The sequence below is a fragment of the Acomys minous genome, assembly GCF_964271855.1.
Source record: "Acomys minous genome assembly, chromosome: 14".
Classification (NCBI taxonomy): domain Eukaryota; kingdom Metazoa; phylum Chordata; class Mammalia; order Rodentia; family Muridae; genus Acomys; species Acomys minous.
In genome coordinates, this window is record NC_140496.1 from 79,308,861 (window position 1) to 79,325,697 (window position 16,837).

General features: G+C 38.9%; 1 protein-coding gene across 1 annotated transcript in view; it reads left to right on the forward strand.

Moving 5' to 3' along the window:
- Positions 1 to 16,837, forward strand: part of PRSS12 (serine protease 12) — a 54,215-nt gene that overhangs the window by 25,187 nt on the left and 12,191 nt on the right. The window contains exons 4-9 of the mRNA XM_084757601.1: positions 704 to 845; positions 3,585 to 3,781; positions 6,319 to 6,460; positions 10,035 to 10,240; positions 11,722 to 11,800; positions 13,753 to 13,875. Of these exons, the coding sequence (XP_084613727.1) occupies positions 704 to 845; positions 3,585 to 3,781; positions 6,319 to 6,460; positions 10,035 to 10,240; positions 11,722 to 11,800; positions 13,753 to 13,875 (889 nt within the window). The remainder of the gene's footprint in view (positions 1 to 703; positions 846 to 3,584; positions 3,782 to 6,318; positions 6,461 to 10,034; positions 10,241 to 11,721; positions 11,801 to 13,752; positions 13,876 to 16,837) is intronic.

Consider the following 16,837-nt stretch of genomic DNA (forward strand, 5'->3'; position numbering starts at 1 on the left):
CCCAGAGTCTTTTGTTCGCTTCAGTGATTACCAGATACCTATGAAAAGTATGTCTTATTCTCTGGTTATTTGTTTTTTTGAGAGGTGCTTAGATGAGATGGCTTTTAAACTTTGTGGGGAATGAAATTTATTGTGCTATCTGATTACAAACTCTTTGTAGAATTCTCTGTGTATAGTTACTTACTGACTTAATAATATTCAAGTTTCAGATCTGCATTATCAGTAAAAAACAAAGCCAAGATGTGTTTTTACCACCCATGGGTGGCTGAGAATTAATGACCTCATTGATGAGACACATTGCTCTTTACCTAAAGTAGCTTTTCCTGTATTCTTAGTTCAGTATTTTGATGTGTACTTACAACTCTGAAATACCATCTCTTAAGTCACTATATTTTTGTATTTCACTGAAAATGAGCACTGTTGCTTAGACATAAGAGGACTGGAATTATAGGAAACTTCCCAAATAGGACTTAATGTAGAAAAAGGAAGGTATTTTCCTGCCTGGAGAATGGAGTACAAATATCAGGAAGGCAGATGGGTTCATCTTCAGGAAGAGTGCATGACCTCACGTGACTGAGTGGAGTCATTAATGTTAACTTATCAAATGGCCCAGAGGGAGGTCTAAATACAGGGATGCCTCAGCTCAAACAACTCTCCCACCCCCTCCTTAATTATGCTTTGTGTTTTTATCTCCTTATCACAGATGGGGTCATCAGACTGGCCGGAGGGAAAAGTGGCCATGAAGGTCGCTTGGAGGTGTACTACAGGGGACAGTGGGGGACAGTCTGTGACGACGGCTGGACTGAGATGAACACATACGTGGCTTGTCGGCTGCTGGGATTTAAGTAAGGCTCGTGGGTGTGGAGACATGGGATGGCAAAACACCACCTTAAAATCAGAGTTACTGCATAATCCTTACCTTTATTTTCTAGAAATAGATCTGCAGAACCTCTCAGTCACTTACTTATCTGTCTTCTGTCATGTTTATTTGCTTATCATCTGTCATCACCATCATCTGTATAGTCTGTCGTCATTTGTCTGTCATTTCATTAATGACTACCCACCTACCTCACAATGGAATTACAATTAAAAAATGACATTTTTAGAGATGTAACCATCTCTTGTCATTTATTTCATGTACCTTGCCCACCAACATCTCTTTTCTTGAACTAGTTGGTTGAAGTTTTGAGTGCCCTCTCGTCCTTTCTTTTGTCTATTCAGGCAAGCATTCTGAATGCTTGCTTTTATTATGATCCCTTATTACTACTGGAGGTTATTAGTTTTGACATCATAGTGTTTAAAATATTTCAGCAATTCCGATGAGGAATGCTGTGGTTATCACATGGTTCTTTCTTGGAACATGATAACTGACACTTTTGTTGGAAAAGAACAGCTCTCTTGTCATGAGATGACTTTCTGAGCTAGCCTTTGACCTTGCTTACTTACAGTCTGAGTACCACACTTTGGGCAGAATATGCCATGATACATACATAATGCATCCAGTGTAAAGTCTCAGTTGAAGTAACTGGAAATAATGCCCTTGAGGTGAAAATTCAAATGAATCTATGGCTGCCGCTTCTTTCTTATGTTTCATATTTCTATATCATGATTTTTTAAAAAAAAATTGGTGAAATTACTTAGTTTGAGCTTGAAATACAGCTAATTTAAAATATTCACCAAGCCTTAAAATATATAGCTTATTCAATCTAGGTTTAAATGTGTATTTTTAAAAGAAAGTTTGAAGAAGAAAGGAAATAAAACATTATCCATAATTTCCTATTATTACACATCATTATACTTTGCATATGTAATTCTGTAGTAAATATGTGATTTTGTAGACACTTCCTTTACTTTTATAATGGCATAGAGTCACAAATTTTGATGTAATTTGACACCTCTTAAATATTCACACCATGTTTTAATTATATTCAGGTTAATTCTCTAGGGTACGATTAATTTTTAGTTTAATCATAAATAATGCTATCATGCAGATACAAATGTACAAATTCATTGACATTTTTACATTGGGGGCCAGCAATTGTTGAAATTATTAAGCCAAGGCCATTTAATTAATAGCTTCTTAGCATATGCCATGTTGTACAAAGTGAGTTTATTATGATGACAATTGTAGTCTCAGTTTTCACAGATGTGGGGAAGTGTATCTAATTTTTGCCATTTATTTTCACCTTTTTCTTCATTAATGAAAATAATCAAGTGCTGCTAAGTTTTTCTTTCATATTTTGTATGCTTTAGTTTCAGAGACCCATGGCATTTTCTCTCTTGGATAGATTACCTGGATTTACAGTCCTTACAGTGTCCTCATCCCTGTGTTTGTGTGAGTGTGTGCCACACGCTCAGGAGGAAGCTCTGAAAGCGATGAATTGCTTGGGACAAGAAAGAGTAAACTTGGTTTCTTAGTATAAATGTGGTCCCAAGCTAGCAAAACTTCCTGTTACGTATTTTGTGGCTGAATTAGACAAAGAGAGATAGGACTGATGCATTTGCCAGAAGAATGCTTTAAACTGAAAGTGACAGCAATATGTAATTTAATTTCATTGGGTTTTTTTTGTTTTTGTTTTTGTTTTTGGTGTGTGTGCTAACACTTGATTAGTTAGAAAAATAGCCCTAAAATGACTGTTTAAAAACTGTGTTGCTTTATCTTATTAAATAACTCATCTACTTAGAGAAATTAGGCGACTGCATAGTAGAGCTGTTAGAAAAATTCATGGCAAATGGGAAAAGCCTTCATATCTTTAGTAAAGAAATACTAAAACTATCAAGTGAGGGGAATGAATGGCAAAGATTTCTAATTGAGAAGTGAATGTCACAGACCTTGAGAATTGAAGGCACTTTGAGGACTTTTAAGCTCAGTGATATCTGCATGATTCTTAAAGAATGAAAGAAAAGTTGAGAGAAGGTGAGAATAAATGCAGACTTGCCTAACTGCCAGTTTTTTAATTTTACAAATATTTGCTAATTCACAGCTTATCACTTATTGCAATATATAATATAATGTAATAAAGTCAGTTGGCACACAGTAGCATTTATACAAAATTTATGCATTAAAGGTACATAGCCTTATGAAAAGAACACTGTCATCATTCTTACATTGATGGGCCAACACCAATATTTTAATCCAGGATTGGGTCCTGTTTTTGAGCAGTCGTTGCATTATGACACTGTCTGTCTGGGAGAGCTGCAGAGAGCCAAGGGGAGCTGATGAACTCAGACCAACTCAGGGAGTTTGAGCAGAGACCCAAACCAAACAATTGTCTTCCCTGTCTACCTCACAGAGTTATTCCATGGCCAAGAATTTGAGGTTTGTCTCTTTGCAGGCTCCCTGGCTCATGGGTTAAACAAAACGCAAGGATGAATTACCAGTTAGTTACTCATCAAGGTAACTAGGATGTTAAGGTGATTCAAAGGCACAGCAAAGCAAGCACAGTTGGGTCGTCAAGGCAGGAGAAAGGTCAGATTCTTACCCTCTGAAGCCACGTTACTAAACTAGGTTGTTGGTTTGTTTTCCTGGTCCCTTGAGGCATGGGATGGCAGTTCTGAGAACAGTGTTCATTTCCTTGCCATAGATACGGCAAACAGTCCTCTGTAAACCATTTTGAAGGCAGCAACAGGCCCATATGGCTGGATGATGTCAGCTGCTCAGGAAAGGAAGTCAGCTTCATTCAGTGTTCCAGGAGACAGTGGGGAAGGCATGACTGCAGCCACAGGGAAGATGTGGGCCTCATCTGCTACCCTGACAGCAATGGACACAGACTTTCTCCAGGTAAGGGCAGGATGCTGCTCAAAGGGCACAGGCATTCACTCTGCTTCTCCAGCCACTGCCTGGGATGAGGAACACTTTCCATCCTTGACTTAACTGTTTAAAGGTCTGTTTCCCTAGGAAAACAAACTTTTGCCTCAACTACCATCACATTTCTAATTCTGGATTTGTTTTTCACTAAACACTCAAATTAGGAAAAAAAAACCTTCAACCCCCCCCCCCCGAAAAAAAATTTTTTTAATCCAGTTCCCAGACTTCACATGATAGAAGGAGAGAGCCAACTCCCCAGGTTGTCCGCTTACCTTGATGCTCCTGGTCCTTGTAGGTCCCAGAGACATGTGTACACACACACACACACACACACACACACACACACACACACACACACACGATTAAAACATAAAAAGTGGTTTGTGGATTTTTTTTTTAGAGTGGTAAAGAACACTGGCTGCTCTTCCAGGGGTCTGAGGTTTATTTCTCATCAACCACTGCACCTGTGACTGTAGGCTCAGGGGATCTCAGTCCTGCTTTTGGCCTCTGTAGGAACCAGCCATGCAAAAACATATATACAAGCAAACATCCATACACGTAAAAATAAATTAAATAAAATATATGAAATTTTTATTAAAACTATTGAGATAGATCATGGAGATCTAATTCCATAAGGATGTGTTTTCTTAATATTAAAAATGATTTAAAATATAAAAGAATGATAACTAAGGCTATTAAAATTTTCATCAGTTTGAATTTTGTTTTTGGAGAGTCACCGTTTTTCAGACCTTATCTTATGAAGAACACTAAAATTTCAGACACATTAATAAGAATTATAAAGTTTCAAATGTTCTATTTAATTAATAACTAAAACTTGCCACATTTTGAAAGCTACTAGTTAGAAGTGTATAGGAGATTCACTTAAACATTTGTCGGTTTGACTCTGCTATGTAATTATCCCTCCTGATCAAGGATTGAAGCTAAGGGTTGAGTCTCTCTGCGTGCAAGAAAGGTTGAAGGACTAAAAAGTATTATTTTTCTGTCTTGGTAAGGACACAGGTTCTACTGAATTAGGACACGCACCAATGACTTCCCAATATATTGTACCACAGTATGTGAATCTCAGTGGGGCCTTTAAACAACACCACATGTTTGTGTTTGTTTGTTTTGTTTTGCTTTTCCTGGGGGTCGATTTTGGAATTGGGAAGAAGAAAAATCAAATGTGTTCATCTTGCCAATGATAGTTTTAGTTAACAAATGTCAATCCAATACTCCTGAATGTTGCTTTAAAAGCATGTATTAAGTGATATTTTGGTCATTAGCTCCCAGATTCCACCTCACTGGTGTCTTGATTATCTTTACCATTAAGTTCTCCCTCATAAGTTCTCCTGAAGCTGGAAGACCCTTCCAGTAATCAGGCATCCAGAGGTGTACATATCAGTCGGCTTGCATTGTGGTGAGGACACAGGTGGAGTGGTGCTGACACAGATAGTTATTATCCCATAGTCTGGAAGTGAGACTCTGAGCCAAGGTCTCAGTGAGGTTGGCTCCTTGAGAAGGAATTCTGAAAGCAACAATGGCAAAGAATACACAGTCCTCAAGTTCCCGTCCTCAGCTTGTAGATAGCAGATCTTCTCCTTGTGCCTTTTCACATTGGCTTCCTTTTGGAACTTGAAGTTTGTTTGCCTTTTCCTTGAGGACACCATTGTATTGGCTTGGGATGCAGCCTTTCTGTCCTGGAGAGTGACACCATCCATCTGTCTATCTATCATGATCTCTATATTGTCTAGATCTTTATCTCTATCTATCTATCTATCTATCTATCTATCTATCTATCTATCTATCACATCAGATAGAGATACAACATTATATCATTTATGCAATTTCAACTTTAGTTTACTTGGGTTTTAAATATGAATACATTTTGTGACTTAAGTCCATCATATGAAACAAATGGTTAAGTAGGTTTTAAATTTTTTCCTATAGCTGACTTCTTCCATGCCACCCTTTCTAGCAACCTACTCAACTCAGTTACCCACACATGCCGATGTTGTACCTCTTTATATCTTCCTAAAAATCCTAACTTCAAGTATATATCCCAGCTATGTTTACGAGTTATTTACCAAATGACTTAAAAGAAAAGAACTCTGTTCGTGCACTGTTACTACTTAGAAGTTAGTTGTCATAAACATAGCTACCTCATGATTTTAGAGTGTCATCCATCCGTCTGCTGTCTGTCCCTCCATCCACTCATTTGAGCAGTTTTTATTCTCTGCTTATGAGACGTTTCCAAATGCTAGGAACAGAAGATTGAGCAACACGAACCATTTGATTTAATAAAGGGCTTTAATAAAGACAACAAGAGTGAGTATAGGATTTTATTAGTTTTTCATCTCCCTCTCCAAAAGAAGGATTGCTAGTTGATTTTATATCTGATTTTCAAATACACACACATATATATAAACACATATATTTTTTGGGGGGGTAAGGTTTCGTGCTTTATCATAACTTTGTTTTGGTGTTTCTAATGTTTTTAAATCGTGACTTAGGTTTTCCTATCAGACTAATGGATGGAGAAAATAAGAAAGAAGGACGAGTGGAGGTTTTTGTTAATGGCCAGTGGGGGACAATTTGCGATGATGGATGGACCGATAAGCACGCAGCTGTGATCTGCCGGCAGCTTGGCTATAAGTAAGGAAATGTGTGGTTGTCTGGGATGGTACCCAGTGATGGTCTCTCTGACTCTACTTTTTAAGCTCATCTACTTTTTAAGCTCATGTACTTGTGTAAAATCAGTTTCTTTGATCAAAAATATCAACAGCATGCTGATGTAGAATTATAAAGATACATGTGAATGCTTTTATGATTTCCAATTGATATATATGTATATTTGTTTGTTTGTATTTTGAGACAAGGTTTCTCTTGTAGCCCTGGCTGTCCTGGATGCTCGTTGTAGACCAGGCTGGCCTCGAACTCATAGCGATCCACCTGCCTCTGCCTCCCAAGTGCTGGGATTAAAGGCGAGCGGTGCCCCACCCAGCTGAGAACATGCTATTTTATATGGTACCGCACATACAGTTGTGGACACGTGTGTGACCTGAGCAGGGGATCTTTTTTCCATGCCTATGTTGAATCATAAAAAAATGTTTGGCAACCCGTTTATTTGCAGATATCCAGCCTGAAAATATTGTACACTGTTTGAAGGCCTGAGACTCTTATGTAGCCATTGTGGGGACCAGTCCTTGTGCCCACAATGTCTGATGTGGAAGGTCCTTTGCGAACAGTGAAAATTAGAATAGAACTAGGAAGCTATTTTGTAGAAGGAAAACAGAAATGTGATCATAAAAACCAGGAAACATGAGTGGAACTAATATGATATGCTAGCATGAACAGAAAAGCCGGAGGCATTCTTTAATTATGTGTTACATAATGTCTCACAAAGTATAACATGTAAGCTCATTATTCCCGGAGTGCTAACAGAATATGCTGAGATCAGTTGAGTGCACCGAGCTAAATAATAAGTCAGGATGGAAATTCCAAAATTTGAAGTTTTCATGCACATGTTTGAAGTGGGTTTGCTCCTGAGCAGATTATTGATTAGAGTGGCTTTCTTTACCAAAATTTAAAGTGGTATACCGCCACCACTGTTTTAATAGAAATATAAAATTAAGCAATTTTTTGTTACATTTAAATACTTCAAAGGACTTAATTTCTGATATAGTTGTATATGTCACTTAAACACTATTAGACTTGGCTTTTTGTTGTTGTGACAGACACCACCACCAAAAACAATTTGGGAAGGGAGGGCTTATTTCACTGTGTACATTAGGTGACTGTCCAACCCCCAGGGAAGTCAGGGCAGGAACTGACGCAGGAACAGAGGAAAGGACGCAGGAGAAACACGGTTTACTGCCTTGCATCCAAGTTCATATTCAGCTGTTCTCCCCCCCCCTTTTTTTTTTCAACCCAGTCCCACCTGCCTAGAGACTGTACTGCCCACAGTGGGCTGGGCCCACAAACATAAATTAGTGATCAAGAATTTGTCCCTATAGACCTACCCTCAGGTCCAGTCTGATTGAGGGAGTCCTCCAACTGAGAGTCTTCAGGTAACTCGGGGCTCAAATCGACAGCTAAAGCTAACAAGAAACAGTCACACCATTCTGTAGTATCCAATGGAAGGTAAATCTGGTCCTGGTATTCATTTAAAACTACCTGAAGGAAAAAAGTACTTAATTGAAATACATAAACACATAGTTACTTTCCTCTTGGAAGTTGTATTTTATTTTTTCACCTTCCACAATAAATATATGTGTGCATGCGCTCATACATACAAATATAGTCAAGCATAGTTTGCAGAATAGTGTGAGAGGCGCCTCATCAGCACCACCAAGCTAGGGAAGTAGAGTGCTACTGTGGCTTTAACTGTCTCACGTGCCAGTCACACTGTCCTTACTCCATTTCCCGAAATAAAAATTCTCCCACGTTTTGTGTAATTCTATTACATTTTTAAAAATAACTTTAAAGTACGTATCCTTAGCCAATAGTTTGATCTATGTTTAAAAATTCCATTTTGAAAGACAGTTATCCTAATTTAGGACCTTCAGTCATTTGCCTTGTTTCTGTACTGCTTCTGAGATACCTCTTTATACAAGAGGGTGTGATTAATTTGTGTTCATTTTGCTCTGTGACATTGAATTCCACAAACATACAACCTATCTCTTTCTTGTATCGATCCCGCACATATATTTACAGCAGTGCATTTCCCATTGCTATAACTGAAAAGCACAGGCTAAACAATTTGTAAAGGATGACATTTGTTCAACTCACAGTTCCGGAAGGTTGGAGATGTGAGGAGTGTCGCCCAGTGAGGACCTTCTTGATGGTGGAGACTGTAGAGCTCCAAGATGGTACAGCGTACTGCACGGAGAGAATGGTGTACAGGAGACAGAGCTCAGGCGGCGTTGCAGGGACTTGTTCTAGAGCGTTCTTAGGGAATATACTTAGGAATATGACCATCAGCATATTGGCTACATGTATAATCAAGTTCATCCAGGGCTGCAAGGTCGCTTTCCCATTGGATACGCTGGCATACACAGTCAGTGGCAGCGTTTAAGTCTGTGCATAGCTAGTGTTCACCTCATCACTAATTCCTAGTGAGATCATTTATTTACTCAGTATTCCCTAGTATATAAGATGCAATGTTTTCGGATCTATTTTTATTGGGACTATTTTATTTAAGATCTAGTTTTTTTTTTAATCTAAGTTCTGGGATTTTTAATTGTTGTGTAAATTTTGGCATTTCCTTGTATAATATGTTATTTTCTCCATTAGAAAAGCATTTACCAACAAATACATTTGTAAATGTTTATTACACATACCAACTTTCTGATTTATCATTGCCTTTTCCTTTCTGTGGTATTTAGTAAGATGATCAGTTTTTTAAAAAATTTTATTTATATCTTTGCTTAATAATTTTGTTCTCACTTGATATGTTAAGGATAGTTTTCCTGACTTTAACTTCAATGATTTTTTCATAATTGTGTTCAGTAGTTTATTAAAAATTGAATTGAATATGGAATTTTTAGTTGTCTTTTTTTAACAAAGTGTTTGGATTTATATATTTTCAGAAAGTAATGTTAAGATAACAAAAAAGAAATATTCCAAAATAATTTTGCCTTTCACGATCCCAAGATTTTTTTGTTAAGAATGCATCTTTGCCAGGTAGTGGTAGCGCACGCCTTTAATCCCAGCACTTGGGAGGCAGAGGCAGGTGGATCTCCATGAGTTCGAGGCCAGCCTGGACTACAGAGCTAGTTCCAGGACAGCCACAGCTGTTACACAGAGAAACCCTGTCTCAAAAACAAAACAAAACAAAACAAACAAACAAGCAAAAAAAGAAAAAAAAGAAAGAAAGAAAGTGTCTTTTGCTTAAAAAGGAGGTGAAAAATTAGCCTCTAAGTCTCTGGTTATTATTTAATCTTATATTTTTCTTAGCAATGATATTAAAAGAGTGATAATTTGGGGTGACTTTATTTTTGATATTCCACTATGTGTGACTTTCTAAGTAGATGTTAAATTAGCCACAGTTGATTCTGTAAAGTATCTATGAAGTACACCAATAAACAATGTTAAGTGTTTTGGCAATCACAAAAAATGACTTTCAGCACATGCACATATTGACTTTAATATTCAGATCTTAGGCAGAGTTGAGCTGGTGTGTGCTGAAATCTGTCAGATGCTTGACTGACTCCGCATCTGTTTCTAGGGGTCCTGCCAGAGCAAGGACCATGGCTTATTTTGGGGAAGGAAAAGGACCCATCCACATGGATAATGTGAAGTGCACCGGAAATGAGAAGACACTGGCTGACTGTGTCAAACAAGACATCGGAAGGCACAACTGCCGCCACAGTGAAGATGCAGGAGTCATTTGTGACTATTTTGAGAAGAAAGCATCAATTAGCGGCAAGACAGGTTAGTCACTCTGGGCCTTCTAAGCAAGGCGAGAAGTCCTAAGTCCCGTGATCAGAGGAGACTTTGTTAACAAAGTCCTGGTGCAGAGGGAATGCACATAGCCCGTTTGTGTTCGTGTTTGCGTGCGCCTTTGTAAGGCATACCGAGGGGTGGGAGGGGGCTTCCAGAACCTCGCAGTCTGTGAGATCCAACTCCTTTTACACTCTCAGTCATTTCTGTATTGCGCCTTCTTTGAACGTAATACAGTTACCTGGTTCACTGCGACCGTTCAAGACTCAGGGTTGACTTCATTCTTATTAGCAGTACTTGAAAGCGCAGAGAGAACTTTTAAGAGACTTTTGTTTGTTTTTTTTTAAAGGCAGACACTAACTCATGCTCAGACTAATCTGGAACTTGCTCTGCAGGCCAAGTTGTTGTGAAATCACAGCGATCCTTTCTGCCTCAGCCTGCTGAGTGCTGGGGTTACAGCCATGAGCCGCCACACCTGATTAAAGTCAGTTTTTAAAGACATATTTTCTCTTGTAGATTTTTGTCCTCTAAAAATTTAAAGCTTAAGGAAATTGAGATACAGTACGATATCGGCATAGTAAGTAGCTATCTGAACTTAGAATTCTTGAACATTCTTTGTATATTAAAGTTGTACAAAACAACAGATACTGCTTTAAAAGAAAGAATGAGAGAATTAATTTTTTTTGAAATCCTTAGTATTAAAACATCACTTTCCTTGGCATCAGATACACTGGCCCAATGTGGAATATTACTGCAAAGTTTTTCTCATATTATAAATTGCAATGCCATTATACATTGCAGATCCAAAGGGATGATGGGTCAGGTTTTGATGGCGTGCCCCTAAGGTCATCTGCAAATAAATCATCTTGGTACAGAATGATGCACCTCTTTCTTTGCCAAAAACTCCTTCTGGCTCTCTGGTGGGTTCCTTGGGCACGTTAGCACTGATTTGGTCGTCTTGTTCTTGGCACAATCCCCACCCTTCTAATACAGATAGAAAAAAAAACCCCACAACACACACGTGTGTGTACCATGTGCTTTGTAATTTAATTACTTCTGGTTATAAATAAACTGTATACACATTTATTTATATATGCTTAAAGTACTCCTACATAAATTCTTTGTAAAATTATTTTAAAATTTAGTCATGCTTTATATATTTGCTTTTCTTTTGTAAACATTTGCCGCCTTCTCATATGTTTAATCGAACTCATGTAGTTGTGACAGAAATGTTATCTGGGAAGGAAAATCAGGGTCATTGTGGTGACCCATGGAAAACCCTTAGGACTATCATGATTGGAAATGTTATAAAGTTCCTGGTCTACTTGTATAAAATTGTTTAGTTGAAAGATAATTCTTACTTTTGTTGCAAGAAAAATTATGCTATACTTTTCAGAGAAAAGTTATTTTAAATAGGGGAGGAAGTACCGGGGGGGAGGTGATGGACTTTAGTAACCCAGTTCTGCTTTCAGAGATGCTCTCATCTGGGTGTGGAATGAGGCAGTTGCACCGTCGGCAGAAACGGATCATTGGTGGGAACAATTCTTTAAGGTAAAAGGTCTTCAAGGAAGTTCTGATAGTGCAGGATTACTCATATAGGCATGGATTACAACAGTTACAGACACAGGGTCCCTTTAAATATGTATGGAGCCTGTTTTATTATTTTATGCATTAAATAATGATTACACTGACAGGTTTCCTGCCCTTTGATGCACATTCAATATCTATATATAGGCCATGTTGTTACATCACTGTGTATGACTCAGGATAAATACATAACTGTGAAGAGCCAGAGCCATTTGATAGAGATTGGGTTCTTTTTTTTTTTTTTTATCAATGTAAAACGTGTATTTACAGTCCTTCAGAAGTTACCATTACTCACAAAATTCTGCATGGCCTAGTGACATGGCTCACTCATAAACATGCTTGCCACCAAGTCTGGTGACCTGAGTTTGATCCCCAGAACTCATGTGGTGGAAGAGAGAACTGATTCCTAGAAGTTGCCCTATAACCAACCTACCCCCCCACACACATACACACATACATACACACACACACACACACGTACACACACACACACACACACACACACACACACACACACACACGGAAAATTCATGAATGAAAAGCCAAGAATAGTTACAATGGTAGCTTATTCCAAGCCAGAAACACTCATCTGATGTAGGTAAGCCTTGAGAGGCTAATACACAGGTACTGTGAATAGACAAACCTTCAAGTTCTTTCCATTATAAGCCTACAGGTTAAAATGTAAGACAGATATAGGCAATAGCATCACCTAATGCATATTTACATAACAACGTGTCATATTTAAGAGATTAAAAACTGGTTTAAGAAAAAAGCCTACACATTGCATAGCAGCAGCTCTCTGCCTGTGAGCCGCAAACCCCTTGAGGTCAGATGACCCTTTCACAGGGGTCAGGTAAGGACCACTAGAAAATACAGATGTTCACATTGCAATTCATAACAGTAGGAAAACTATCGTTATGAAGGAGCAATGAAATAATTTTATGGTTGGGGATCACCACAACATGAGGAACTATATTAAAAGGTCACAGCATTAGCAAAGTTGGGAACCACTGTTGAATATTTGAACATTGAAAGTTGACTATTTTTTGAATATTGAAAGGGTCACATGAGTTTTAATATATAGTGAAAAACTTTGAGTTACAATTTCTATCTTATGCACCATTACTGCATAAGGGGGAGAGAAGGGCAGAGGGGAAGTGGGAAAGAGACGGGGAGAGAGAAGAGAGGATAGAGAAACAAGCAAGGGAGACAGAAGACAGTGTATTTACTAAAGTGACTATTGGTCCTCAGACAAACCCAGGAAAATAGCACGTGTGTGTGTGTGTGTGTGTGTGTGTGTGTGTGTGTGTGTGTGTGTGTGTCTGAATGTGTAGGTGTTATGGCATGATTGAGACTATTTTTAATTTAAGTGAATTTTTAAAAAAAGATTTATTTATTATGTAGATAATGTTCTGCCTGTATGGGTGCCTGCCAGCCAGAAGAGGGCACCAGATCTCATTACAGATGGTTGTGAGCCGCCATGTGGTTGCTGGGAATTGAACTCAGGACCTCTGGAAAGAGCAGTCAGTGCTCTTAACTTCAATTTTACTTCGCTGGTGGGAAACCAGCATTTATTTGGTTTAAGTACTTCTTTAGGCTACATGTAGAAGCCATGTATGTGACATAGGGCAAGCGTAGAAATTACACAGGACTCATGAAATATAAGGAAGACAACTTATTTCCAAGAGAGTCAGAGATGAGTGGAATGTATCCAGATGCTTGGAGACATGTTTTCAGAGTTGCTGATATTAATGGCCTATTGAGTTGTGTGGACATCGTTCTCCATACTGTAGGAAGGACCCAATGGCGTCATGCCACTCTGAGTTTTTCCCTCCACCCGTACCGAAGTCACTGCCTTGCTTGATGATTTTCTTTCCATTTCTCCTCTTTTGAATGTGTGGCCTGACGTCTTCTAGGGGTGCTTGGCCTTGGCAGGCTTCCCTCCGGCTCAGGTCATCCCATGGAGATGGCAGGCTGCTTTGTGGAGCCACCCTTCTGAGTAGCTGCTGGGTCCTGACAGCTGCACACTGTTTCAAAAGGTATGTGTCCCTCATTCCAAGCAATATGATTTCCTCTAACTTGCCCTATGCTCAGTGATACAGGGTGGCGGAGCTGGGATATATGACTTCTCTATTTGAACCAGAAAGCACTGTGGACATGAGGGAGGTGATGCAAGGAAGAAGAGTAAAGAGACCTCAGGAAACAACTTGATAATTATGATAGCGCTTGCCTCAAGTGTTTTTCTAAGATGTGCAAGTATGGAGACACGTTCCTGTAACTTTGGAGACTGAGGCAGGAGGATCATTGTGATTGGGGCTAGCTTTGGAAGCACCTTGAGCTTATCGAAAACAAACAAACAAACAAACAAACAAACAACACACAAAACCAAACTTAAATGTATCAGATGAAAATTCATATCCTTGTAGAGGTAAAATTGCTGTCATCATATTTGGTTATGAATTCCGAGGAGGAAGGGATGTAGCTTTCATGCTTTTAATGCGTCTATATTCTCAGTGGTTTGTGTATTGAGTTTCTCTGTACCTTCTTGAGGGTCACACTGCATCTGTTTTATTCTTAGCTTTTATGACATGCAGTGATATTCTGACAAGAGGACACTCTTGTCCTAGAAATGTCACAGTCCATTCCGAGCGCTTCTCGGCTCACTGAGGAAGCTGCGCTGGGTCACTGTCCTGCTGGAGCACTGTCCTTGCAGTGCCTCCCTGTTCACTGCTCATTTACAAATGGTACCAGACAGCCATTTCTTTACATTAGTTTTTGGCATTTAAAATGTATACCAACATTAGACAAAATGTGATAATTGCTGAAGCAGGGTGACAAACACAAGGAATCGTGGTATACTATTTTAATTTTGTATGTTGAAAAACTTGTCCTAATCAACAGTTTAAAAAGTATGTGTGCCATATGGTTGAAAAATTCTTCCAAGTAGAACAGTGTCTCTTTGACATGCTATTGTGTAGTGTGCTTTTACTTCACTGTGTATTCATGGTCTGTCTGGGCAGATTCACTTTAATTACCATATGAACTATCACTTCAACTCTAGACCTTCACCGTTTATTTATTCACCTACTAATGGGTAATCAGTTATTCCCAATACTACTGAATCGTGCTGCAGTAGACATCTGAGTAATGCTTGCTGGGTATTTATATTAATGCCTTCCTTCATACATAATGTTCATATCCTTTGTTTATTTTATATATCACTATCTTTTTATAGTAGATTTTCTTTTTTACATATGTTTTACATACAAAGCCTTTGTTGTTCTGTGTTACAAATATATTTTCTTGGTATGGATCACACTCTGTTATTGTTTATAGTTCTTGTCAGTTTGTAAGAAGCCTTGTACATCTTATTAAAAACCTTTCCCTAACCCAGATGTGATGGTGTACACCTTTGATCCCAGCACTCAGGGAGGCAGAGCCAGGCAGATCTTTGTAGGTTCAAGGCCAACCTGGTCTACAGAGCTAATTTCAAGACAATCAATACAAGGAAACTTTGTCTTGAAAAACCAAACAACACAAAACCCAACCAGATACAAGCAACTATCGGTTCCCAGGCATATACAGTAGTGATACATCTGAGAATGAGACTGGTTGGATGCTTGAATTTCATACACGTATGGGGCTGCTATAAGAGCCCAGAGGAAAAGAGACAATATTTCTATGATCAAATAGTCTAGGGTACCATCTTTAAGGTGTATTCTTTTCTCCACAATATAAGACACACTTGGCTTGCTGAGTGTTAAGGTCCTGGGCCTCAGCTGAGTTCTGAAGCCGCTACTCAAGGGTGTGCATTCAGACATGAATCTCAAGTGATTCTTATGGACGTGGCCGTTTCAGTTCCACTTGCATGGTGAGTGGGACAGAACACAGTCTGAACACTTGAAAACAGTGACGAAGTAGAGTATATAATGGAGTTGATCGTTTGTTTAACCTTGTGTTATTTAACAAATTAGCTGCTAAAATGAAAACGGACTCTGACGATAAGCTATTTATGCCTAATAAATAATACATTTGAGGACAAATTTGTGACTGCAAAAGATGCTGACAGACTGATTCCAATAGCTATACAGATAAGGAACAACTGCCATCTTTATTCCCAGAAACAGTCTAAATACAGCAAAAATAAAAAAGGCCCATAAAATAGTGCTTAACACCCCATATGTGTCGATGTGTAATGTGTGCCTTGCAGGTTGGTGTACACCACCACCACTGTGCGTCGGTGTGTAATGTGTGCCTTGCAGGTTGGTGTACAACACCACTACTGTGTGTCGGTGTGTAATTCAATTTATCACAAAATTAATTTGCTGGCAGGGCACAGTCCCAATGAAGCACTGAAAAGCCTTGGTATTTTGTCTTATTCAGCTCAAAAGACAGTTGGGAAAACAGCATCAGCTTTAAAAAGGACTGTGTGCTGACTGTGCGTTGTCTTGGGTGCTGCACCATAAGACAAATGATGTGATGGACTAAGAGAGGCAAGTAGCAGACAGCTTAGGTATTGACTGTTGCTTCAAACACTAGATGCTAATGGGAAAGGATTTTTACCTCTTTTTCATATATGCGTTTGTGTATAGAAGTGTTCATGTGTGTACACATGTGCATGTGGGCACATGCACATCTGTATGCACGCATGTGGAAGCCAGAAGTCACTACCATATCTTCTTCAATCGCTTTCTATGTCATTTAAAAAATTTTAAAAATATTATGTGTATGAGTATACTGCCAGCATGTATGTGTTGGCACTGTGTCCCTGGGGTCTCAAGAGGTCACAAGAGGATGTTGGTTCCCCCGGGACTGGAGTTACAGATACTCAGACAAAAGTGACTTTAGAGAGAATGCCTCACGTGGCAGGTGCAGCACATCATAGTGGAAAAGCCAGGGCCGCAGGAGCCTGAAGCTGCTGGTCCCATGATACTCACAATCAGGAAGCAGAGGGATGTATGCATTCTGGCACTCAGCTCTCCTTCACTATTCGTACACTCC